General features: G+C 47.3%; 1 protein-coding gene across 3 annotated transcripts; it reads left to right on the top strand.

Moving 5' to 3' along the window:
• Window positions 1-319: 319 nt before the first annotated feature.
• PLCD4 (phospholipase C delta 4) lies at window positions 320-25,141 on the top strand. Of its 3 annotated transcripts, NM_001046489.2 has the most exon segments (17): window positions 2,439-2,646; window positions 6,220-6,275; window positions 6,410-6,568; window positions 7,771-7,999; window positions 9,106-9,235; window positions 9,803-10,034; window positions 16,678-16,879; window positions 17,815-17,959; window positions 18,767-18,919; window positions 20,557-20,724; window positions 21,722-21,817; window positions 21,945-22,101; window positions 22,434-22,550; window positions 22,787-22,959; window positions 23,740-23,875; window positions 24,201-24,350; window positions 24,438-25,141. In NM_001046489.2, coding segments are annotated over 16 exon segments (2,376 nt in total). In that variant the 5' UTR covers window positions 2,439-2,646; window positions 6,220-6,253; the 3' UTR covers window positions 24,545-25,141.
• The last annotated feature ends 285 nt before the right edge of the window (window positions 25,142-25,426 follow it).

Below are 25,426 nucleotides of genomic sequence, written 5' to 3' on the forward strand. Positions count from 1 at the left end.
CATGCAGAGAGAAACCAACCAGAATGAAAAACAGTGATTCATGGAGCACTGCCACTCGGATACTCTTTGGGTTTCGCTCTGAGAGCTGCTGCGAGATTGAGGTCAGTGAGGGCTGGCATGGAGAGGAAGGGCAGACAGGCTCCTCCTCCCTGGAGATGCACTGCTCGTCAATCCCTCCCCTTAATCCTGTGCTACCCACCCCACCCCCATGACTCCCTCATGCTGACCAGTGTCCTGGGCCTTTAAGGGATGGGCTGGACTGAGGAGAGAACTCACACCTCTCCCCACCCTACTCCTTCCATCTGGCTGTAAGTCAGCCAGCGACAGCAGCAAACTGCAGCAGAAGAGGGGAGGAAGCCAGCGAGTGCAAGAAGAGCAAAGGAGCCCCACTGGATTTCCTTGCTCCACGGCGGAGAGCATCCCAGAGCTCAGACATAGGACGGCTATCCTGCCCACGGTAAGGGCTGGAGGCTCTGACCAGCCACTGCTCCTAGCTCCTACATGCCCAAGTCCTTGCCCTTGGCCTCCACATGCTTATTCCCCCTGACTAAATCATACCCTGGACTCCTTCGCCTAAACAGGTTTATGGGCCCCCGACCTGCTGGTTTTCTGTAGCTTATCCACTTGGACTTATAGTTTTCCTACTAGCTATATCAGTCACCTTTTTATATGAGGACCTCTTAGCTACCCAGGGCTGTCACTGTGTAGATAAGTGGTGATCTCACCCCAGGAAGGGAAGAGAGAGAACTGAAGAAATCATGCTTCAGCATGAATTCATTAACAGATTGTTGAGGATTACCACATGAGGGTTGACCAAGACCCACGGAGGGGAAGGGTTGGGGGGAGTCTTATATTATCAGAAACCCCTGATAATAGGCAGAGAGTTGTGAGACTTCCTTGGAAAGAGCCAGGGTTTGAGTTCTATGCCTCATTCTTAGCCTGCTCAATGATCCAGGGCACTTTGTTGGTGCCCATGAAAGACAGGCCTAATGGGAAGGATTGTAGAACCAAAAAACTGATTTTCAGACAAGTTGGTGTTGAGACCAAAACAACAATTCACACTTCAGGGACTCTGTCTGACCTACTCCCAGCTGCCTCCTAGGTCTGACCAAGTGCTGTCAAATAGGAGGCACTTGAGAATTTATGGGATGAGTGGAGGCATGAACGAATCTGGTTGATTCACAGGTGTCCATGAGAACATTAAATTGATGTGCACAAGAGTACAACAGAATCTTTCTAGGCACAGGAAATATTCTTTCATTTTTACTGTGACTTCTCTTTAAATAAAGCTGCCTTTTTGGGGAAGCATTGTAAAAAAAATATTGGAAGAGTACCTGCTCCTAGTCCTGTCTCTGATGTTAACTAGCTTTTTGACTTTGAACCATGGCTTCCTGATCTACTGTGGGAGGGAGTAGAGGGTTCCCTAGATTTGCTTGTGTCTCAGGAGCCCTTGTTAAAAATGAATATTCCTGGACCTCATCCTTAGAAACTCTGATCTGGTAGATTTGAGGTGGGGCTAAGGAATCTCTGTTTTAAGACACTCTACAGGAGACATTGATATAACCAGGAACCACTAGATTGATGTGTTGTATGAGTCTTCAAGCTCTAACATTCTGAAGGCTATGACCTGTGACGGGAGCCATGAACCAGGTTTGTCATAATTCTCCTCCAAAGAAAGAGAGTAGACAGGATGAATCTCTTCCATCCTGCCCTCAGAGAGACTGTGCTGCTGCTAAGTCGCTTCAGTCATGTCTGACTCTGTGCGACCCCATAGACGGCAGCCCTCGAGGCTCCCCCGTCCCTGGGATTCTCCAGGCAAGAACACTGGAGTGGGTTGCCATTTCCTTCTCCAATGCATGAAAGTGAAAAGTGAAAGTGAAGTCGCTCAGCCATGTCCGACTCTTCTCGACCCCATGGACTACAGCCCACCAGGCCCTCCATCCATGGGATTTTCCAGGCAAGAGTACTGGAGTGGGGTGCCATTGCCTTCTCCGCAGAGAGACTGTAGACACCTCGAATTCCACTATAAGCCACAGGCAACTCTACCAAAGTCCATCTCCAGGTGATATGAAGCCACCTGTCAGCTGAGGACCAAATTTTGCTTGGCAACCCTTGGCCACTTCCTGCCCTATTTGTGTGTCTATTTTCTCATCTGTATTGTAGAGGTAATTATCTGTATCCTCAGGGAGCTCCACATATGTGCCTAGACGTAAACAGTTAAGACCCAACCTCTCTCTCAGTCATTATCCTCTGATTCTTGCCTCTTTCTCTTGCTCCCACTCCCAAATCCTTTTTCCCTCCTCTCCAAACTGTACCTGCCTCAGCTGTGACCATCCTCCCCATTCCACCTTCGGGTGCCAGAGGAAACACCAAGACCTAGAACACCTAGGTTCTAAGTTGCATTCTCTGAGTAGTTTGTTTAGTCAGTCTCCTAGGATACAGGGGAAAATGAAGCTGAGCAGAAGGATCTGTTACTCAGGATCCCAACCCAAGAGTCCCCCTTCCTGAACCAAAGTCTCAAGCACCTTTCAGGGGACAAGAATCCAAGCCATTGCAAATTAGAAGAGAAACAAAAGAGCAAGGAGTAATGAGGAGAAGGGATGAGGAGAAGGATGAGAAGTCAAGAGCAAAGAGAGGCTGACTTAGGTAAGCAAATAGGAAGGCAAAGGGAGGGTCAGGAGAGAGCAAAGTGAGCTAGGAAGAAAGGAAAAGGAAGGGGTCAGGTAGAAGAGGGGGAAGGGGAAGAAAATAGGAAGAAGGAAAAGAAAGGCTGTTGAGTGGGATATGGTAGGAACAGAAAATGATGGGGTGGCGGGGAGGGAGAACAATGTCCCTCACTGGGTCCCAGCTCTGCTTTCATCGGCTTGCTAGAGAAAGCCTTTTCTAAGGGTAGTCTCGGTGAGGTCTCTGAGTTGGTCAAATGGAGACCTCAGTTCTAGCCCCAGTTCTGCCACTTAATTCCTTAGGTGACTGGCAGTTCAGCTAGCCTTCTGTCCCTTTATTTTTTCTGACAAAAGGATTCCCATACTTATTACTGAGCTCCATAGACCGCTGGTGGGGAAACAGAAAGCACGGGGAGCTAAGCATTTCGTCTCCCCTGTGAGTTGTTCAAAGAGCGGTGATGTTCTGTGATCTGGTTGGTTAACGTACAACCTTAACACAGGATAAATGTGTGCCACTTCATACGTGAAGCTTCTGACACAGCCAGCTTGGTTCTTCTCCAGTGTCTTCTCTTGGAGTTGTATCTGATTACCTGTTTTCATTGGAATCTATTGAGGAATGGGATGATTCTGCTTTTTTTTGTGGTCAGGAGTTGCCTGATCCTGAAAGTCTTGTGAGAAGACATGGTGAGATGCAAACTCAATCACACGTAGGATGGCAGAGAAAAGAGCTCCTCTGTCCCTTTTCTACAAAATGAAGTCCAGCTCTGACATCCTGTGGCTCCCTGAGTTGAACCTAGCCCTCTATCGGCCACGTGTCACCTAGATACAGTTTTAAAACAGTGACTCAAGAATGGGAGCAGGGCACGCCAAGCTCTGAGGTTGAAAGAGTTTGACAAAAGAATATAAAATCATTTTCTAAGGCTGGTTTGAGATGAGGTAGGGCTGTTCCTGTGCTTGGGACTGTTCTCAGATCTCCCATGTCTCGACATTGTGGTGAGGCTCCCAGACACAGGCATATGGAAGGTAATTCTGTCTTCTCCCAGGGCCAAAGCCCACCCACCCCAGAAGTTCAGAGGAGAGAGGAGGCAAAATGTTGGCAAAGGGGATTAGACTTCAGCCCCAGGTTGACCCCAACCCCTCTTAGAGTCTGAAACTCTAAGACATTTAATGAAGATCTATTACTTTTTAGTCTTCATAGAACTTTTGCAAACCTTGGATTCCAAGCTGTGCAGCACCACCCAGCAAAGCAGAGATGCTTTCCTGTCTTCTTTCCTTCCTTCTTCCATCCAGAGGTCTCCTCTGGTCTCACTCAGGATTCTACGTGCAGCCTCAGCCAGTAAAACCTTTCCCTCTTGGGACTGAAGCTGTGTTCTTGTTCTCCTGAGAGTTGCCTTATCTCTTCTGCTTAGACTCAGATTGGTTTCCTGCACATTCCTACTCCTTTGGAAAATCTTCTCTAGGTCCTTCAGTCAGGAGAGCTATAATTTCAGTGACTTCTACATCATTCCTGAAGATCACCACCCTGGGTGGCTTTACAGGCTCTTCCTACTTAAGGGAGATGGGGCACTAATATGCTGTGTGACCTCAGACAAGTCACATCATGTTTCTGGATTTCTGCTCTAACGTAGGGAGTTGAACTACATGATGTTTAAATGGACTACTAACTGAATAATTAGTTTAAGGATTCTTGCCTTTTTTTTTTTTTTAGATGTTCACCACTGACAAATTGTTAAACTTATTCAGGGATGTTCCTGGCAGTCCAGGGGTTAAGACTTCACACTTTCACTGTAGGAGGCACAGGTTCGATCCCTGATTGGGGAATTAAGATCCCACATGCTGCAAAGGGCAGCTGGAAAGACTTCTTTTAAGTTTAAACTTACTAATTAAAACCCACAATATTTCTCTTCAACCATGGATCCTTTGCTTATACAAGAGCATAAAGCTTTATGTTCCGTGGACTTTGCCAGTTTCAGCATGATTTGTTTTAAGCACTGAGTATATTTGTTCTAGGCACAAAGCTAGGATCAAAGTGGCCACAAATCAAATCATCCAGTTCTTTTCAAGGCAAGTTTGTTGTTAGCTCTTAGGATAACTTCAGTTCAGTTCAGTCACTCAGTCGTGTCCAACTCTTTGCAACCCCATGAATCACAGCACGCCAGGCTTCCCTGTCCATCACCAACTCCCGGGGTTTACCCAAACTCATGTCCACCAAGTCGGTGATGCCATCCAGCCATCTCATCCTCTGTCGTCCCCTTCTCCTCTTGCCCCCCAATCCCTCCCAGCATCAGAGTCTTTTCCAATGAATCAACTCTTCGCATGAGGTGGCCAAAGTATTGGAGTTTCAGCTTCAGCATCAGTGCTTCCAATGAACACCCAGGACTGATCTCCTTTAGGATGGACTGGTTGGATCTCCTTGCAGTCCAAGGAACTCTCAAGAGTCTTCTCCAACACCACAGTTCAAAAGCATCAATTCTTCGGCATTCAGTTTTCTTTACAGTCCAACTCTCACATCCATACATGACCACCAAAATAACCAGTCCTAAATGAGCAATGGCACCCCACTCCAGTACTCTTGCCTGGAAAATCCCATGGATGGAGGAGCCTGGTGGGCTGCAGTCCATGGGGTCACTAAGAGTCGGACACGACTGAGCGACTTCCCTTTCACTTTTCACTTTCATGCATTGGAGAAGGAAACGGCAACCCACTCCAGTATTCTTGCCTGAGAATCCCAGGGACGGGGGAGCCTGGTGGGCTGCCGTCTATGGAGTCGCACAGAGTCGGACACGACTGAAGTGACTCAGCAACAGCAGCAGATGAGCATAAAAGGTAGGAACTCTCTTTCAGTAGGTAGAGAAAACTTGAACATGCTGTTCTGAGACTATGTAACTTATCTGGTTCATTAAAACTGTGAGAATTACTATTATGAATAAGAGTATGAGCTATACTTTATCATGTGAAGGTAGAAGTGGCTCATTTAGCAAGGCGCAGCACTAAGTGTGGTAGAAGAGACAAAAGAAATACTCTGGCCTAGCTTGTCCAGAGCTGGAGGATCCACACAAGAGCATGGAGAGGGCTCCTGGAAGGGAAGTTGAGATGATTCTGCTTGGAGAAGGAAAGGCTAGGATGCAGAGAGATTCCAAGTTCTGAAAGGGGGCAGCCAGCAAGTCAGTGATTCCTAATAATGGGGAACTGAGAGAGGTGTGGTCAACATGACCTCGTGGATTGTAGGGTGTTGGAAAAGAAGAGGGTATTTGGCAGAAACCCCTGGGTTGGCCCTGTCAGAGATGGCTGTGGGAAACGGCAGAAACTCTGAAATCAGATATATTTGGGTTTAAATTCCAAGTCCCTGTGTGATTGAGACAAGTTTCTTAGCCTCTCTAAGCTTCAATCACTAAACTCAAATTAGAAGTGAAAAGAGTTACAAATTATGTAGATGAAGTAGCTGACACAACGCAGGCAGTCAAGGAACACTAATTTCCTTCTCTTCCTCCCTCGATCTATTACTCTAAGACCTCAAGATTAACCTGAAGCCTCTTGCTGCTCCTCGCTCCTTTAGGTGACTCTGGCGTCAGCTGGTGAAGCAGTGGGTGATGGCGTATCTGCTGCAAGGCCGTGAGTACCCCTGCAGAAGAGGGCTTGGGGAGACAGCCCAGAGACAGGGAGGAGGCTGGACTCCTGTTCCAAAGCTCCTCCTGGGCCCTCCACCTTCCCTACCGGCTACTCAGTCCCTGCTTCTCCTGGCTCAGGGCTGCCCATCAATCAAGATCTGCTGCTGATGCAGAAAGGCACAATGATGCGCAAGGTGAGGTCCAAAAGCTGGAAGAAGCTAAGATTCTTCAGACTTCAGGACGATGGCATGACAGTCTGGCATGCCCGGCAGGCTGGAGGCAGGGCCAAGCCCAGCTGTGAGTGATGTGGGTAGCCAGGGGTGGGCATGTGGGTGGACAGGACCTTACAGGCCCAGCAGCTTGAGGGCAGAGGAGTGACCAGTGTCTTATGATGTGCCCTGTTCTGGTCTCTTTAGTGTCTTTATCTGAGCCTGTAAAATGGAAATTATAACTGTACTAGCCTCTTCAGGGTGTTACAAGGATCAAATTGGTTATGGTGTGCAAAGATCTTCCAAGAGTCTTTGCCACATAATAAGGCTCAATAAATCATAGGTTTTATCTTATTACTATCATCATCATCATCATTATTATAGCATAATCTCAGGTAGCCAACTGTCTAGACAAAAGCCCTGGCTCTGCCAATTTCTAGCTGAGTGACTTTGGACAAGTTATTTAACTTAAGCTAATATAAGTTTCCTCATCTATAAAATGAGGATTAAACAGCCTAGTACATTACAGGAGCTCAAGAACTTAATGTATATAAACCACCTAGCATGAGGCCTGAAACCCGGATCAATTTAGTGAGTTAACCATTATAGTGAATATTTCTAAATATCGTAAATGCGTCATAACAGTGTTCCTCCTATTGGCCAAACACTTTATGATCCCTCTAAAAATGTGACCACAGGACCACCTAAGAGAATCTACTTTAGAGACATAACCAGAGCTTACGATCCACACCAGCCCCAGCTGAAGAAGCAGGGGGAAGGATTTCTCTGGCTCCCTCCCAGACATCTGGAAAGAGGAAGCCCTCAAACCTGGAATGAGAGAACTGAATTTGGGCGCGTCATGCTTTGGTGTAACTGCTTCTATCCTGCAAGTGTGCTTCCACTTGTCAGCCCCACCAGTCTTCCTGTAATTGATCACCATTGGATTGGCCATGGAAGGGACCATCCCTTATTTAAGATTAGGATGCTGAGGGGCTACGTCATTTTCATCCCTGTCACACTGCCAGTTGGTGGCTGGAAGCCAGGTCTTGCCATTTCCAGCACAGGCCCCTTGTCATGCTGCTATGAAAACAACGACTCATGTGGCAATCTGAATTCCAAGAATCTGCATCTCCCTGTACTAAGGCTTTGGGGGTTTTAGTCTATGGAGGCTGGGGTCCCTCCTCCTGTGGTCTCAGAGAGAAGAAGGGGGAGTACTGGTCCTTGGCTCTCAGCTGCTGTGATTTGTCATACCCTTTGCTTAGGGCCCCCCACTAACTTCTTCCCTGGCAGTCTCAATCTCCGACGTGGACACAGTACGTGAGGGCCACGAGTCTGAGTTGCTGCGCAACCTGGCAGAGGAGTTCCCCCTGGAGCAGGGCTTCACCATCGTCTTCCATGGCCGCCGCTCCAACCTGGACCTGGTGGCCAACAGTGTCCAGGAAGCCCAGACCTGGATGCAGGGGCTCCAGCTGTTGGTGGGCTTTGTCACCAACATGGACCAACAGGAGAGGCTGGATCAGTATCAGCAGGATGGAGTCAGAGTGGGATCCAGGGGTCACTGAAGGAGCCAGATGCTGAAGGGCTAGGGACAAGTAGGAGGGGGCACAGGGCTAGAGGGGCCTGAGAGTCCAGATGGGGTGGCCAGGGACAGCTTGGGCTGATGTGAGGCTGAGATACTGAGGGAAGAATGGAGGCCTGTGATGGCACAGACAGAGTCACACAGAGTTTGGAGAGGAATCAGGGCCCCCAGGATTGGGTAAAGGGACCGTGAGAGGCAAACTAGGAGCTGATCCTGAGAGCTGAACAGAAGATCCCGTGGCATTAACTCCCATAGGGATGGGGAGCAACTCCTTAGGGGGCTTAGTGGGATCAACTCACTTCAAGTTTCCTAGAATGTATTCATCTTCTATGCTAGTCCATTCATTTATTCACCATCTATTAAGCAGAATGTAAGAGGCACTATGCCAGGCTTTAGGGATACAAAGATTAATGAGGCTCAGATATTATTTTAGTCAGCAGAGAAAATAGAATTGTGTGAATAATTTAATTTACCAGCATTACAGTACTTAGCTGATATGTGGGTGTTCAAAGGAAGGAGAAATACTTATTTCTAGCTGAGATGGTCATGAGAAAGCTTCAGGAGAAAGTAGCGTTTGAGCTGAGCCTTGAAAATGAGTAGAATTTGAACTGAAGGGAAGAGGAGGGGAAGGCACTTGTGTCTGAGGAAACATCATGAATAAAGACCCAGAGGTAGGAAGCTGAAGAGCTGGGACATCACCAAGCAGGGGCTTGCTGAATCTGTCTGAGGTACAAGGTAGTCATTTCTGTGTTGAGAAGGCTGGTTTGGGGCCAGATCAGTGGGGTGAAGGAGATCTTAATTTCTATGTTAGGGAAGTTGGGCTTCTTTTTGCAGGCAACAGGGATGTCCCCAAAGGCACCTGAGCCATGCAGGGGCAAGATAGATTGGTGCTCTGGGGAGATTATTCCAGAAGCTAATATGGAAAATGAATTGGCTCTGGGGAGGGGACTGGCAACAAAGACAGGGGAGCAGTCAATGGATGAATGTGCACACACATCTGCACACACAAACACACACTCAGTGCTTTTGCCTTGACTCAGACCTGGATGGCTGAGTGATTGGTTCCAGCGCGGAGACAAAAACCAGGATGGTCGGATGAGTTTCGGAGAGGTCCAACGGTTATTGCACCTGATGAATGTGGAAATGGACCAGGAATATGCCTTTCAGCTTTTCCAGGTGAGTCTTCTGGGGAAAGGTTAGCAGAAGCCAATCAAGGCCACATTCTCCCTTAGCCAGAAGTCCTCCAACCCTCTCCAGCAACACACAGCTGTTGAATCTCTCCTACTACGCCAGGTTCATTGGGAAGTGTGGGTAGGACATGGTTCTTACCCTTCAGTCTTGTTGGAAAGATGACTCATAATCTTATGAAAGGTAAATAACAACATGTTATTACATCAGACCTCAGGGACCTCTCTGTCCTTGGCCAGGATTTCACAAGTGCCTAGTACAGTGGAAAACTCCAACTGGCATGTGAGTAAATAGAAAAAGGGATCTTCTGATCTTTTAGGGACATGTTGGGGGCATTTAATTCTTTCTAGTTGAAATTTTTCTCCAGTAGCAAATGGTATGGCCGAAATTTTGCTTTTTACTTCCTGTCGTGGCTTTTCCTATGAACACTAAATGTCAGGAGTTCTGTGGAAGCCAGCCTGGCTCCATCAATAATAACGCCCTTACAAGGAAAGTCAAAACTGCAACATCTGCCGTTAAAGGGTTTTTTACTCTCCTCTAAACCCTCTTCTGCAGACAGCAGACACATCCCAGTCTGGGACTCTGGAGGGAGAAGAATTTGTAGAGTTCTATAAGTCATTGACTCAGCGTCCAGAAGTGCAGGAACTGTTTGAAAAGTTTTCATCTGATGGGCAGAAACTGACCCTGTTGGAATTTGTGGATTTCCTCCAAGAGGAACAGAAGGAAGGAGAACGGGCTTCTGACCTTGCTCTGGAACTCATCGACCGCTATGAGCCTTCAGAAAGTGGTAAGAGGACTAGGGTGGTGAGGCAACACACATGGGGGCCAGATGGGGGACCAAGAGACAACTAGCCTTCTGCCTAACTAAGGGAAAATTCAGTCCCCCAGACCCCGTTCCCAATCATCTTCATCTCATTCAATCACTCCTCCAGAAGGAGAAAGCCATTTCCTGCCCACATAAGACAGGAGTCTCCTCTGTAGTGCTGTATCTCTTAGGAGGAAGAACATTCCGTAAGTCCCCTTTCCTCTACCACGCTCATATTTCTCATTCTTCACTTTCACACTGTTCTTCCTGATATCAACCTTTGTCCTCAGTGGAAACATAAAATCCTTCTCCTCTTACTTTTGGCTTCTCTAGGGCATGTGATTCCTTTCCCTTTAGTTCCCTTCATGGTTCCTGTTTGCTGTCTCTTTAAGTGCTGGCTCTCTGCCCTTTCCTGGACTTTCTCCAAGTTCCCCAGGTGGTTTTTGAGTCCTAAGTCCCTGAGCTGGGCACCTAGTCAGCCCCTGGCTGAGGTGGATGATGAGGTAGACAATCATTTGGCTCTTAACAAGCAGTTAAAATATGCCCTCTCTGCCCTCAAACCTTCTCCTTGCCCCTTTAGTAGATACCTTCCTGCCCTTCATTCCTTGCAGAGCATGAAAAACTTACATTATTAATAAAAAGAGGGCTTCCCTGATAGCTCAGTTGGTAAAGAATCCACCTGCAATGCAGGAGACCCCAGTTTGATTCCTGGGTTGGGAAGATCCGCCGGAGAAAGGATAGGCTATCCAGTCCAATATTCTTGGGCTTCCCTTGTGGCTCAGCTGGTAAAGAATCCTCCTGCAATGCGGGAGACTTAGGTTCAATCCCTGGGTTGGGAAGATCCCCTGGATAAGGCAAAGGCTACCCACTCCAGTATTCTGGCCTGGAGAATTATATGGACTATATATATAGTCCATGGGGTCGCAAAGAGTCTGACACAACTGAGTGACTTCCACTTTACTTCACTTTATAGCTCTTACATTATTTAGTCCTTTGTGTGTGTGTGTGTGAGTGTGTGAGTGTGTTAGACGCTCAATAGTGTCCAACTCTTTGCGAACCCATGGACTATAGCCCACCAGGCTCCTCTGTCCATGGGATTTCCCAGGCAAGAATACAGGAGTGGGTAGGCATTCCCTTCTCCAAGGGCTCTTCCCAACTCAGGGATAAAACCCCAGGTCTCCTGCACTGCAGGCAGATTCTTTACCATCTGAGCCACCAGGGAAGCCCTTAGTACTCACTGCTGCTACTGCTGCTGCTAAGTCGCTTCAGTCGTGTCCGACTCTGTGAGACCCCATAGACGGCAGCCCACCAGGCTCCGCCATCCCTGGGATTCTCCAGACAAGAACACCGGAGTGGGTTTAGTACTCACTACATCCTTGTAAATCAAAAGCAATAATCTTTATTGGGCCTTTGCTAAGCATCCCATAATGTGCTGATATCTCTACATGCCTTTTCTCTTCTAATCCTTCCAACAACCCATGGAAGTAGATTTCTATTATCAACTCAGTTGTACAGAAGAGGAAAACTGAGATTCAGAAAAATTAAATGACTTGCTCAAAGTCAACAGCTAATGAAAGGAGGAATTGTAATTCAAAGCCAGATCATTGACTCTTACCTGGTGCCTCTCTTGAGAATGAGAATAAGACATGAGAGGAATGTGAGCTGGACAGGTGACCCAGGTTTCTTAGGTCTCAATTCCCATTCCCTTTCATTCACTCATTCATTCATTCACTCACTACTTCAGCAAATGCTCACTGAGTACCTATAATGTGCCAGGACCAATGATAGGCAACAGAGATACAGTAGTAGGTCAGACAAGGACACTACCCTCATGGACCGTGGAGCCAAACAAAGTGTTGCAATCACTGATTCCAGATTTATGTGGGTGCTTAGAGAAGAAAGGGGCTGTGACGCAATCTTTTCAGAAAACTAAACAGAAGAGGAAGTTGAAGGGTTAAGACAGGATCCTCTGTTTCCAATGAAAAATCCAGCATACATCATTACATTTATTCTGCCTGTGTGCATGCTCAGTCACTCAGTCGTGTCCAACTCTTTGTAGCCCATGGACTGTAGCCCACCAGGCTCCTTTGTCCATGGAATTTTCCAGGCAAGAATACTGGAGTAGGTTGTCATTTCTTACTCCAGGGGACCTTCCCAACCCAGGGACTGGATCCTTGTCTCTTGGGTTTCCTGCACTGGCAGGCAGATTCTTTACCATTGAGCCACCTGGGAAGCCCCACATTTATTCTATCCACCCTTTTTGGAGTTCTTTCCCTTTTCACTTGATTATCAGATACAACAACACTGTGGCTGCAAAGTGTGGTATCAGTCAGGAGACAGAGGCTCAAGTCCCCACTCTGCTTCTTATAGAGTACTGAGTTGCTTAACCTATCGGAGGCTCAGTTTTCTCATTTGTAAAATAACTGGTGATCAAATGAAATAAAGCACATGAAAAGTACCTGGTAGCTATGGACTTTATCAATTTGCAATTTGAGTCATTACAGTCAAGAATGAAACTGTGGGATTTCTCTGGCAGTCCAGTGGTTAAGACTTTGAACTTACACTGAAGGGGGCATGGATTTGATCTCTGATCGGGAAACTAGCACCCTGCACGCCTCAAGTCTGGAGAAGGCAATGGCACCCCACTCCAGTACTCTTGCTTGGAAAATCCCATGGACGGAGGAGCCTGGTAGGCTGTAGCCCATGGGGTCACTAAGAGTCAGACACGACTGAGCGACTTCACTTTCACTTTTCACTTTCTTGCATTGGAGAAGGAAATGGCAACCCACTCCAGTGTTCTTGCCTGGAGAATCCCAGGGACGGGGGAGCCTGGTGGGCTGCCGTCTATGGGGTCGCACAGAGTCGGACACGACTGAAGCGACTTAGCAGCAGCAGCAGCATGCCTCAAGTCATGGCCAAAATATAGAAAGAATGAAACTTTGCGCCCAACTTCTTGCCATTTTCCACCATCGCCAGGCCTTGTCACACCTGGAATGAGGAAGCTAGGCATGAGAGTAAAGCTGTTCTGCCTCCCCTGTAGCAAAGTTATCCTCAGTGAGACTTCACAGTCCAGCAGTGTAGGGCAGATTCTGACATCTGACTCCCTGGGTTCAAATCCCAGCTCCTTCACTTATTAGTTATGTGACATAATATTATATAGGAGGCGGTGACCAGAACCATCCCAAAGAAAAAGAAGTGCAAGAAGGCAAAGTTGTTGTCTGAGGAGGCTTTACAAATAGCTGAGAAAAGAAGAGAAGCAAAAGGCAAGGGAGAAAGGGAAAGATACCCAACTGAATGCAGAGTTTCAGAGAATAGAAAGAAGAGATATGAAAACCTTAAGAGAACAGTGCAAAGAAGTAGAGGAAAACAACAGAAAAAGAAAGACTAGAGACCTCTTTAAGAAAAGTGGAGATATCAAGGGAACATTTCATGCAAGAATGGGCACAATAAAGGACAGAAACAGTGAAGACCTAACAGAAGCAGAGGAGATTAAGAAGAGGTGGCAAGAATACACACAAGAACTGTACAAAAGGTCTTAGTGATCTCGATTTCCACGATGGTGTGGTCGCTCACCTAGAACAAGACATCCTGGAGAGTGAAGTCAGGTGGACCTTAGGAAGCATTACTATGAATAAAGATAGTGGAGGTGATGGTATTCCAGCTGAGCTATTTAAAATCCCAAAAGATGATGCTGTTAAAGTGCTGCACCCAATATATCAGCAAATTTGGAAAACTCAGCAGTGGCCATAGGACTGGAAAAGGTCAGTTTTCATTCCAATCCCAAAGAAGGGCAAAGCCAAAGAATGTTCAAACTACCACACAATTGCACTCATTTCACATGTTAGCAAGTTTTTAATGCTCAAAATCCTTCAAACTAGGCTTCAGTAGTACACAACAGATATACAAGCTGGGTTTAAAAAAGGCAGAGGAACCAGAGATCAAATTGTTAACATTCTTTGGATCATAGAAAAAGCAGTAAAGGAATTCCAGAAAAACATCTACTTCTGTTTCATTGATTATGCCAAAGTCTTTGACTGTGTGGATCACAATAAACTGTGGAAAATTCTTCAAGAGATGGGAATACCAGACCACCTTACCTGTCTCCTAAGAAACCTGTATGCAGGACAAGGAGCAACAGTTAGAACTGTACATGGAACAAGGACTGCTTCAGAATTGGGAAAGGAGTATGTCAAGGCTGTGTGTTGTCATCCTGCTTATTTACCTTATATGCAGAGTATCTTATGTGAAATGCGAGGCTGGATGAATCACAAGCTGGAATCAAGATTGCCAGGAGAAATATTAGCAACCTCAAATATACAAATGATACCACTCTAATGGCAGAAAGTGATGAGGAACAAAACAGCCTCTTGGTGAGGGTGAAAGAGGAGAGTGAAAAAGCTGGCTTAAAACTCAACATTCAAAAAACGAAGATCATGGCATCCAGTCCCATCACTTTGTGCAAATAGAGGGGGAAAAGTGGAAACAACGACAAATTTTATTTCCTTGGGCTCCAAAATCACTGCAGACAGTGACTGTGTGCGTGCTAAATCACTTCGGTCATGTACGATTCTGTGCAACCCTAGGGACGGTAGCCTGCCAGGCTCCTCTGTGCATGGAACTCTCCAGGCAAGAATACTGGAGAGGGTTGCCATTTCCTTCTCCAGGGGATCATCTTGACTCAGGGATCAAACCAGGGTCTCTTATGTCTCCTACAGTGGCAGGCAGGATCTTTACCACTAGCCACCTGACAGTGACTGCAGCCATGAAATTAAAAGACTTGCTCCTTGGAAGGAAAGCTGTGACAAACCTAGACAGCATATTAAAGAACAGAGACATCACTTTGCTGACAAAGGTCCGTATAGTCAAACCTATGGTTTGTCCAGTAGTCCTGTATGGCTGTGAGAGTTGGACCATAAAGAAGGCCGAATGCCTAGAAATTGATGCTTTCGAGTTGTAGTGCTGGAGAAGCCTCTTGAGAGTCCTTTGGACAGCAAGAAGATCTAACCAGTCAATCCTAAAGGAAATCAACCCTGAATATTTACTGAAAGGACTAATGCTGAAGTTTCAATACTTTGACCACCTGACATGAAAAGCCGACTCATTAGAAAAGACCCTGGTGCTGGGAAAGATTAAAGGCAGGAGGAGAAGGGGATGACAGAGGTTGAGATGGTTGGATGGCATCACTGACTCAATGGACATGAGTTAGAGCAAACTCTGGCGGACAGTGAAGGACAGGGAAGCCTGGCATGCCCTAGGGCTGCAAAGAGTCAGACATGACTGAGCGACTGAACAACAACCACAAATGTGACCCAGGGTATGTTACCTAACCTCTCAGGGCAGATTATGTTATATCCACCTGATTGTGTTGGTGAGAGGATTAAGGGAGATGCTGCATGTTATGTCCTTGGCAACGCTCAAGAAACCCTCAGGCCATAGTAGGCAGTAGCTACACAGCCCAGGGCATAACACACAGGTACCTTGGTCTTGGGGCTTCCCAGGTGGTGTTAGAGCTGAAGAACGCCTGTGCCAACATAGGAAATGTAAGACATGTAGGTTCGATCCCTGGGTTGGGAAGATCTCCTGGAGGAGGCATGGCAACCCTCTCCAGTATTCTTGCCTGAAGAATCTCGAGGACAGAGGAGCCTGGCAGGCTACAGCCCATAGGGTAACAAAGAGTCTTCAGACGTAAAGCAACTTGGCATTCATGCATGCACCTTGGTCTTGTCACTAACAAGTCTTTGACTTTGATCCTCTCTGAGCCTCGGGTGCCCCATCTATGAAATTAGTCCTTTGGACTAAATACTGTGCTGTCCTTCATGGTAACCCTGAGCCCCATGTGACTATTTAAATTTAAATTACAGTCGGCTCTCTGTATCTACAGGTGCCACATCGCGGATACAGAGGGTCGACTGTACCATGAGATTCTGTGTAAGGCACTTGAGCGTCCATGGATTTTGGTATCTGCTATGGGGAAGGGGCCGGAGAAGGCAATGGCACCCCACTCCAGTACTCTTGCCTGGAGAATCCCAGGGACAGGGGAGCCTGGTAGGCTGCAGTCCATGGGGTTGCTAAGAGTCAGACATGACTGAATGACTTCACTTTAACTTTTTACTTTCATGCATTGGAGAAGGAAATGGCAACCCACTCCCGTGTTCTTGCCTGGAGAATCCCAGGGACAGGGGAGCCTGGTGGGCTGCCGTCCATGGGGTCGCACAGAGTCGGACATGACTGCAGTGACTTAGCAGCAGCAGCATGGGGAAGGGGGAAGTCCTGGAGCCAATCTCCTGTGAATACAAAACAGTAATTCAGTTCCACAGTCACACAGCAACATTTCAAATGCTCAGTAGCTTTATTTATTTAGAGGTTATCATACTGGGCTGTGCAGACCAGAGAACACTTCCATCACTGTAGCAAGTTCTGTTGGGCAGCACTGGACTAGCATGATCTTAATAATTCCCTTTGTATTTTTATGGTTCTCTGAGGATGGGGATGCTTGAAATGACAGGCTGGATAGGGCAGTGGGGTCTGGAGGCTGGGAGTGGACACCATTTGAAAGGCTGGGCCCTGGAGAGGGGTGGGGTGCTCTGAGCAGAGAGCTTCTCACTCTAGCCACTCCACACCCCAGGAAAACTGCGGCATGTGCTGAGCATGGATGGCTTCCTCGGCTACCTCTGCTCGAAGGACGGAGACATCTTCAATCCAACCTGCCACCCCCTCTACCAGGACATGACTCAACCCCTGAACCACTACTACATCAACTCCTCCCACAACACCTACCTGGTGGGGGACCAGCTTTGTGGCCAGAGCAGCGTGGAGGGATACATACGGTGCTGTGGGGCTGGGGGGTGAAGGGGTCCAGCTCATGAGATGGGAAGGTCTGTGGGAAGTTGGAGGGGAATTGTTAGTTGACTGCAGGAATTGAAATGCTGTTGTGGGGGGATTTGAGCTGAGGATTCCTTGGTCCCTGAGAGACTTGGAGGAGATATTGAAGACTGGCAGGAGAGTGCTGTGGAAACCCTGCGGGTAAACACAGCTTCTCTTTCATAGGACATGAAATTACCTTGGCACCAGAGGTCCTGACAAATTTATTTTGAACAAATAAATAAACTCAATGTTAAATGGGAGGCAGTAGGGAAGAGGATTTAAAAACATATGTTCTGGAGTCAGACCATTTAAGATCAACCACTAGCTCCCTCACTTGGTACTCTGAGGTCAAATACTTAACCTCTCTCTGCCTCAGCTTCCCTATCTGAGACACAGAGAGGATTACTATTCTGTCTATTCTGTCTAGCTTGTCGTGAGGATTCAATAAGGTAATTTATGTGTCAATAGGTAATAAATGGTACCTGACTTTATTGTGATTAACCATGCAATAGGTCAAATAGTCAAGGCATCTTTGTAATGTCAGCAGCTGAACTAGTCGCTTCAAGTGCAACTTCCCTAGGAAGCCTAGCAAGGAAGTAAAATGTAAATTTACTGAGAGTTTGAATAACTCAGGTGTCATATAAAGATATACAAGCAGAACACCAGAAGGCAGTATGTGATGGCTCCCTAAGGGAGGATTGTTGAGTAGGGCCTGGTGGAGATCAGTGTGAGCTGCAGGTGTGTCCCGGCAGACAGACAGGGGTCCACGGAGATGTAAATTGACAGTCTTGATGTGTGAGTGCCAGTGAGCACTGTTCTCTCCAGAGAGGGAAGAGGGTCCCTATGTGAAAGATCACACCTTGACCCCTCCCGTCCCTGGGGGGTGGGGTTCTTGCAGGGCCCTGAAGCGGGGGTGCCGCTGTGTGGAGGTGGATATATGGGATGGACCAAGCGGGGAACCTATTGTTTACCACGGACACACCCTGACCTCCCGCATCCCATTCAAAGATGTTGTGGCCGCTATAGGACAGTATGCCTTCCAGGTGGGAGCCTCAGGATGGAAATACTGGTGATTAGCAAGAGGATCTGAAGGAAGAGACTCTGGGTCTGGGGTTGGGGAGGGATGCAGGGGAAAGTAAAAGTATTAGTCACTCAGTTGTATCCAACTCTTTGTGACCCCATGGACTGTAGCCCAATAGGCTCCTTTATCCATAGAATTCTCCAGGCAAGAACACTGGAGTGGGTATCCATTCCCTTCGCCAGGGGATCTTCCCGACCTAGGTGATGTCAAATGACATATACGTAAAAGAGATTTTAATTGTGAAGCATCAGGCAAACATTAAGGGATTATTATGAATAAGTGTTGGATGTGTTACTAGTTAAGTAGTCATAGAAGTAATTGCTAACTGTAATGATTACTTCTAAAAACTTCTGTCACCCACCTGGGAGAGGGCGGAGGAGGAAACAGACAAACTGGTGGGTAGAGCTGGGAGGCAATAGCTATCTGGGGATGAAAGTCTGAAAGTATAACGTGAACATGTCTGGGGCACTGGCCTGGCTTTCCCACTCTAAGCCTGAAAACTCAAAGGTCCCATAAGGACCTGGGTCAGACCTGGCACAGATCTGAGATTTGGGGTCCCAAGAATGACTTTTAGATGTGGGGTGCCTAGACCCAGGCAGATCTCCTGGAGGCCTGGCATGGGGTCAGAGGACTTTTGGCAATCAGGGTACTCAGTTGAGTAATTGGCAGGGGGTGGGTGGTGGGGTGGTGGGTGGGGGTGGAGCTGGAGAATCAAGAAGGTTATAGGCCTCAGAACTCTGGCTCCAGCATGCCTTCCCCTCCTGACCAGACGTCAGACTATCCAGTCATCTTGTCGCTGGAGAACCACTGCAGCTGGGAGCAGCAGGAGATCATCGTGCGCCATCTGACGGAGATCCTGGGGGATCAGCTACTGACGACAGCCTTGGATGGGCAGCCTCCCACTCAGCTGCCCTCCCCCGAGGTAGGGACCCTGCCTTCTAGCCCAGGCTTCCCTACCGGGCTTGGCTCTTCCTCCCAGGCCCATCTGTTCCCTTCTTCTCACCCTCAGATGGACCGTCTTGCTCTTTAATATTCTCAGAGACAACTTTAATTTTTAAAAAATCGAATTCAGGGTGTTCCAGTGTGGCCTAGTGGTTATGATTCCAAGCTTTCACTGCCAATCCCTGCTTCAGGAACTGAGATCCTGCAAGCCGAGTGGCATGGCCAAAAGAAATTTAAAAAAATCTAATTCAACATAAAACTCCAGATATAGCTTTCTAAATTTAAAACCATTTGTTTACTTTATATTTCTTTTTTCAATGGAAGATCTTCATTTTTTTTCCTGATAGTTCATTATTATAGGCTCTACAAATATAAGGGGAGATTCCCCCACCATAATCTCAACCTCTCCAATAACAGCTGCCAACATTATAGATTTTTTATACACTTATATAGACATATATATGTATATATGGTTACATTTTTAAAAAATGTGAATGGGATAATCCTTTCTATCCCTTTTATATATATCACAAATATTTTTTCATATATATTTTCTTTTTTAACAGTTCTATAGTATTAAACTTTATGTTACTGACCATAATTTACTCAACCAGTAGGTGGTAAAAATAACCAGTAAATGGTAAACATTTAGGTTGTTTATAATTTTTCATTTGTACATAGAGCTTTGCTCATTTACTCTTTCTTTGAAATGGATTCCTAGGAAAAAAATTGCTGGGTTGAAAACTGCATGTTGACATTTTTGGTTATTATTGTCAAGTTGCCCTCGTGGGGGGGGGCAGGGTGCAGAAAAAAACCAAATTTCACTCCAACTGAACAGTGTAAGGGGATGACTACAAACAACTCCAGTAGTGAGATGATTCGTAATGGCAAACATGAAAAAAAAGTTTTTAAAAAACATAGGTCTGTTTTATTCTTTCAAATTAACTGATATTATTTACAAACTTTTTTATATTAGAGTTTATAATTTTTCTTGATATATAACTTTAAAAAATGTTAAAGATATTAATGCTTTAAAAATACTTTTTTGCAGTCTATTTGGGCAGGGGTGGCCACGCTGTGCGACTTGCATGACCCAGTTCAAAACCAGGGACTGAACCCAGGACACAGCCGTGTGGAGTCCTAACCACTGGACCACCAGGAAACTCCCCTTGCAGTCTATTTTTTCTTTTTGTCTTCATAGCCTCTTCTGTTTTACAGGTTTTTAACCTTTATGTAGTCACCTCTGCCAATCATTTTTTATGTCTTCTGAGTTTTCAAAGGCTTTCCTACCTTGAGGCTTTTCAGAAAGAGTCTCTATCTTCCTCTAATACTCTAATGTTCTTTACATGTAAATCTTGAATCTATGAGGAATCTTTACGTCTCAAATGTGAGGTAGGGGTTCGCATGTATTTTTTACCTTAGAGATGTTACAGGTCGGCTTAACCATAAGAAATCCCTGCTCTATGTATCAAGTAGCCTTCCTGTGGGAACTTCCGACCACTTACTTGCTTCCTTTGCCTTTGAGATGGTCCTGTGAGAGCTGCATAGGAGCTGCACGACCCACAGGAGGGGCCCAGAGCAGACAGGTAGACAGGCCCCTCTGTTTTTGTCCCCTAGGACCTTCGGGGGAAGATCCTTGTGAAGGGGAAGAAGCTAATGCTTGAGGAAGAGGAGGAAGAACCAGAGGCTGAATTGGAAGCAGAGCAGGAGGCTAGGCTGGACTTGGAGGCCCAGCTGGAGTCTGAGCCCCAGGACCTGAGCCCTCGCAGTGAGGACAAAAAGAAGGTAGGCCAGAAGGGTGGTCTTTCTGCTCTGGCGTTTGATTAGTCAGTACTACAAGCTGAGACCCCATGTGTGAAGAGACTGGAGCCAGGCAGGGTGGAGAACCAAGGAGCAAAATGCTCCTTGCCTCCAATGACAAGAGGCATGAGAATCCATACACAGCATCATCATATAGATTGCCATATACAGACATATGGCAGTGGCTTTCCAACTTCTTTGTTCTGTGAGATCTTTTTTTTTTTTTTTAATGAAATTCTATATGGAAGCTCAGGTCACAAAATAGATATATGCAGAGTCATTCTGGTTGAAGTACTTCTTTGGCTCTCTCCTGGGTCTCCCAGGTGACTTCTGAGACATCTTTGTACTACTTCCCAGTCTCTTTAAATGATACTTCAAAAACCACTGATGTGTGCATGTGTGTTGTTATATTAGGTAAGTAGGGCTTACTAGAGTGACTGCTATGACCTCAACTAAAGTGGGTTTATTGCTAGAAAGTTTCTTGGAAAAGGTGAGTCTGAAAAGGGACCAGAAATAGCCAAAGAGGAGGAGCATGAAAGGTTGGGGAAGGGCTGCCAACAGTGGGATCACCAAGATCTTGCTTTGAAGTCTGCATTTCTCTCTCTTATGCACTTGCTTGGCTCAGCTGAATGACTTCTAGCTAATTATCCTGTTCTCTCTGGAGCTGTGTTGTCTCACCTGCTGCCATGCCCAGGGATGGAAATGGGAATTCAGAAAAATCTATAGATGTTACTCTGGGACTCTGACATACTTCCAGGTGTGAGTTCCATGACCATTTGCATAACTTGATGTATCCGGATTCATATACATTTTGATAAAAAATTAATTTGTTTTAAAAGATGAGAGGTAGTGAGGATGACATCTCTGTTTAGCAGTGATAAGTTAAAGACCTGTTACCTGCACAGTAACCCTTCAAGCCCAGAGGCTGAAACTGATCCCTTTAGTATACGTAGACTGCTTTTATTCCCATTCCCATCCTCAGGTTGTGATGTGCCCGCTGTTGTGTCGGCCTTTGTGTTGTCAGATTATGGCCCAGGCTCCTATTTCCAAGCCTGGGCTTCTTCTCTTTCCCAAGCAGGTGAGGCAGGAGGGAGGCAGCGGGCAGAGCCTTAGGTTGGGTGGGGAAGTTCAGATCTTGGCCACTGGCTTCTTCCCTCTTGGATTGCTAATGGCTCAACTCTGTCATCCTCTCTCTCCTTTTCCAGAAACCCAAGGCCATCTTGTGTCCAGCCCTCTCTGCCCTGGTTGTCTACTTGAAGGCTGTCACATTCTATAGCTTCACTCACTCGAGGGAGCACTACCACTTCTATGAAACATCATCTTTCTCTGAAACCAAGGCCAAGAGCCTCATCAAGGAGGCTGGTCAGGACCAAGAGGGAGGGATGGAAATGGGATGGGTAAAGTCAGGTCTGACGGGTAGGAGGATGAGTTCCAAGAAAGAGGATGAGGGAGCAGAGGGACGCGGAAGTTAAGGAACTCCCCGGACCAGGTATGGGGATAGGAGGTGAACAGTGGACTCAAGGCTCTAGTGGAAAGACAGCTGGGGGAGGTGGTCTGCATGGAGCAGAGACAGTCACAGCCTTAGGAGATGCTGGAGAGAAGAGTGAAGTAGGTGGGCGGGGGCTCTTGGGACCAAGGAAGTAGGAGGGTCCACTCCACCCACTACCATCTCAGGACCCACACCCTCTTTACAGGTGACGAGTTTGTGCAGCACAATGCCTGGCAGTTAAGCAGAGTGTATCCCAGTGGCCTGAGGACGGATTCATCCAACTACAACCCCCAGGAATTCTGGAATGCAGGCTGCCAGATGGGTGAGGGAGTGGTAGGGACAGGGAAGACGGAGTGCAAGGGCAATGGATGGGAAGTTGGTCCCTGGGTGGCAGCGGGGCCAGAGAGTGCTTCAAGGGGAGTGCCGGGCTGAGAAAGACATTCTCCAGTGTTGCCAGCAGCCCTTTTACACCCAAAAATTTCTCAGTCTGGTTTCCCTGGAAGATGGCTGCCTAGTCCCCAAGGTGACTCTTTCCTTTTTTTCTCCTGGGGTCCTCAGTGGCTATGAACATGCAGACAGCCGGGCTGGAGATGGACCTGTGTGATGGGCTCTTCCGCCAGAACGCTGGCTGTGGCTATGTGCTGAAGCCAGACTTCCTGCGCGATGCCCAGAGTTCCTTCCACCCTGAGAGGCCCATCAGCCCTTTCAAAGCCCAGACCCTCATCATCCAGGTATAATGGAAAGAAAAACCACTGGGAAGAAACTGGGATAGCTGAAATAGAGCCTGGGGCAGGGGGGAGGGGGGCAGGGGCGGCTAGGTCTGACAGGAGTGTAATAGAGGGAAAGTTCCTCATGGGGCAGCATGGACTTTGGAGTCAATCGCCTAGGTCCAAACCCATTTACTAGTCATGTAATGTTTGGCAAACTTAACCTTATTCTCCTCACCTGCAAAATTGGGGTAATACTGCCTACTGTACAGAACTGTTGAGATTAATCTGTGTGTGTGTATGTGTGTGTGTGCTCAGTCCTGTCTGACTCTTTGTGACCCCATGGACTGTGGCCCACCAGGCTCCTCTGTCCATGTAATTTCCCAGGCAAGAATACTGGAGTGGTTGCCATTTCCTACTCCAGGGGATCTTCCCAGGGATTGAACCCGAGTCTCCTGCACTGGCAGGCAGATTCTTGACCACTGAGCCACCTGGGGAGCCCCTCATTAATCTGAAGTGCTGACAACAGTGCCTAGGGCACAGAAGTGCTATAGAAGGGTTGCTGTCATAACTTTCCCACTTTCAGGCCTTATTAAATTTCTACTTGGATGAATTTTAAATTGCAGGTGAGGTACTAGAAGAAAATATATTACCCATGAGAATTAGTTTTGTAAACCATAAGCATATAGTGCAAGGTCCTATGTCTCCCCCTCCCCTCAGCCTTCCTCCTCCCCCCAGGGTGTGAGAGCTGGAGGGGGGCTGGGCTGAGCAGGAACTAGTGAGGTTCCAGAGCCCTGGTTGCAGGTAATCAGTGGTCAGCAACTCCCCAAAGTGGACAACACCAAAGAACAGTCCATTGTGGACCCCTTGGTGAGAGTGGAGATCTTTGGCGTCCGCCCAGACACAACCCGGCAAGAGACCAGCTACGTGGAGAACAATGGTGAGACGCTCGGCAGTGCTGGGGAAGTGGGAGGAGCATGGCTGTGGTTTCCCCACTGTCCAGGTCTCCGTTAAGCACAGTCCGTCACCCTTCCTGCCCCTCCAGGGGAAGCAGTGCAGACAGGACAAAGGAGGAGGACTTGGTCTGAAGCCAGGTCTCTCACTTACAGTGACCTAAGCAGACTGCTTATCCACTCGGTTTCCTCACCTGTAAAGTGCTGACTGCTCTGAAAATGAAGCAAGAGAACACAGGGCAAGCAACTCACCAGCGCCGTCAATAATGTCTGTTCCTTCATCCTTTCCCTCACTCACCCTCCCTGGCTCAGGTTTTAATCCATACTGGGGGCAGACACTGTGCTTCCGGATCCTGGTACCTGAACTGGCCCTGCTGCGTTTTGTGGTCAAAGACTATGACTGGAAATCCCGAAACGACTTCATTGGTCAGTACACCCTGCCGTGGAGCTGCATGCAGCAAGGTGAGATGGTCCTCCCTCTCCCGGCCCACACCCCAGCTCTGGCCGTCTTCCTGATGCTGTCCTCTCCACCCCTCCAACCACCCCCAGGTTACCGCCACATACACCTGCTCTCCAAGGATGGCCTCAGCCTTCACCCAGCTTCCATCTTTGTGCACATCTGCACACAGGAAGTGTCAGAGGAGGCTGAATCTTAAGGCAGCCACTTCACAGGCGGAGTGGATTCACTGGCTGTAGATGGTGAGAAAAATGAAAAAAACCTGGAAGGATGCTCCAGAAAGCAAACAGTGGTAAAAACCCGAGCTTTGGACTGTGCCTTCTCAGGCACAAAATGACTTGGTCCTTCCTGACAAGCAAATGTAGGACCCGATTTTTCACCTTCTTTCTCTTCCCTTTCTTCGTTTTCACAAGCTTCTGGCATCATTCCTGTCCTTTCCCTCTGCAGACTCTACACTGGAATTCCTTCCTTCCTCTGGCTATAGGCTCAACACCATACCCAGATCTAGGACAGTGCTTTCCCACCAACTCTGGCTCAAAGGCACATTGCAGCTAGAAATCCAGAGAAGGGCTTGGGGGCAGAGAAACCCAAAACCTAAACCTCCACCCCTAACTTCCTCAAAGTCCAGAGCCAAGGGAAAGACAAATCAAGCCTCAAGTCTCCCCAGGCAAAGGCTGGGGAAGGAGATCTGATCCCCTGTATTATGACTCTCAAGAGAACACTGCATGGCTCTGAGAGTCCCCACTGGACTCCTGCTCACTTGTGCCACCAGTATAAATAGAGCTTCTCTCTCAAATTGGCATGAGTGTGGTCTCTTATTGTTGGGCAAGGAGATATGAGGGTTGGGGGACATTTGGGTAAGACAGGTGGGGTAGAAAAAAGTGGGAAAACAGGGTTTCCCAGGCCCCTCAGGATTCACTACACAGAAAGAGTTAAGAAGTATGACTTCTACATGGCAGGGTAAAAGGAGAAGACAGAGAGTTACGTGATCCCAGGCTTCCTAAAGAGTTGGCCTGGAATAGTCTTGCTTTATGTCTGGTGTCTCAGCATAATTATTAATAGTACCCTCTTCGATTTTCCC

This window comes from Bos taurus, chromosome 2 (genome assembly GCF_002263795.3).
Source record: "Bos taurus isolate L1 Dominette 01449 registration number 42190680 breed Hereford chromosome 2, ARS-UCD2.0, whole genome shotgun sequence".
NCBI lineage: Eukaryota > Metazoa > Chordata > Mammalia > Artiodactyla > Bovidae > Bos > Bos taurus.

What these genes read in the sequence shown, in the direction of transcription:
- PLCD4 (XM_059876243.1), top strand. Translation starts at nt 6,254, where the DNA reads ATGGCGTATCTGCTGCAAGGCC. An exon ending in ATGCCTTTCAGCTTTTCCAG is followed by an intron (nt 9,236 to 9,802) that starts GTGAGTCTTCTG and finishes CCTCTTCTGCAG; the next exon opens with ACAGCAGACACATCCCAGTC. An exon ending in CTATGAGCCTTCAGAAAGTG is followed by an intron (nt 10,035 to 16,677) that starts GTAAGAGGACTA and finishes TCCACACCCCAG; the next exon opens with GAAAACTGCGGCATGTGCTG.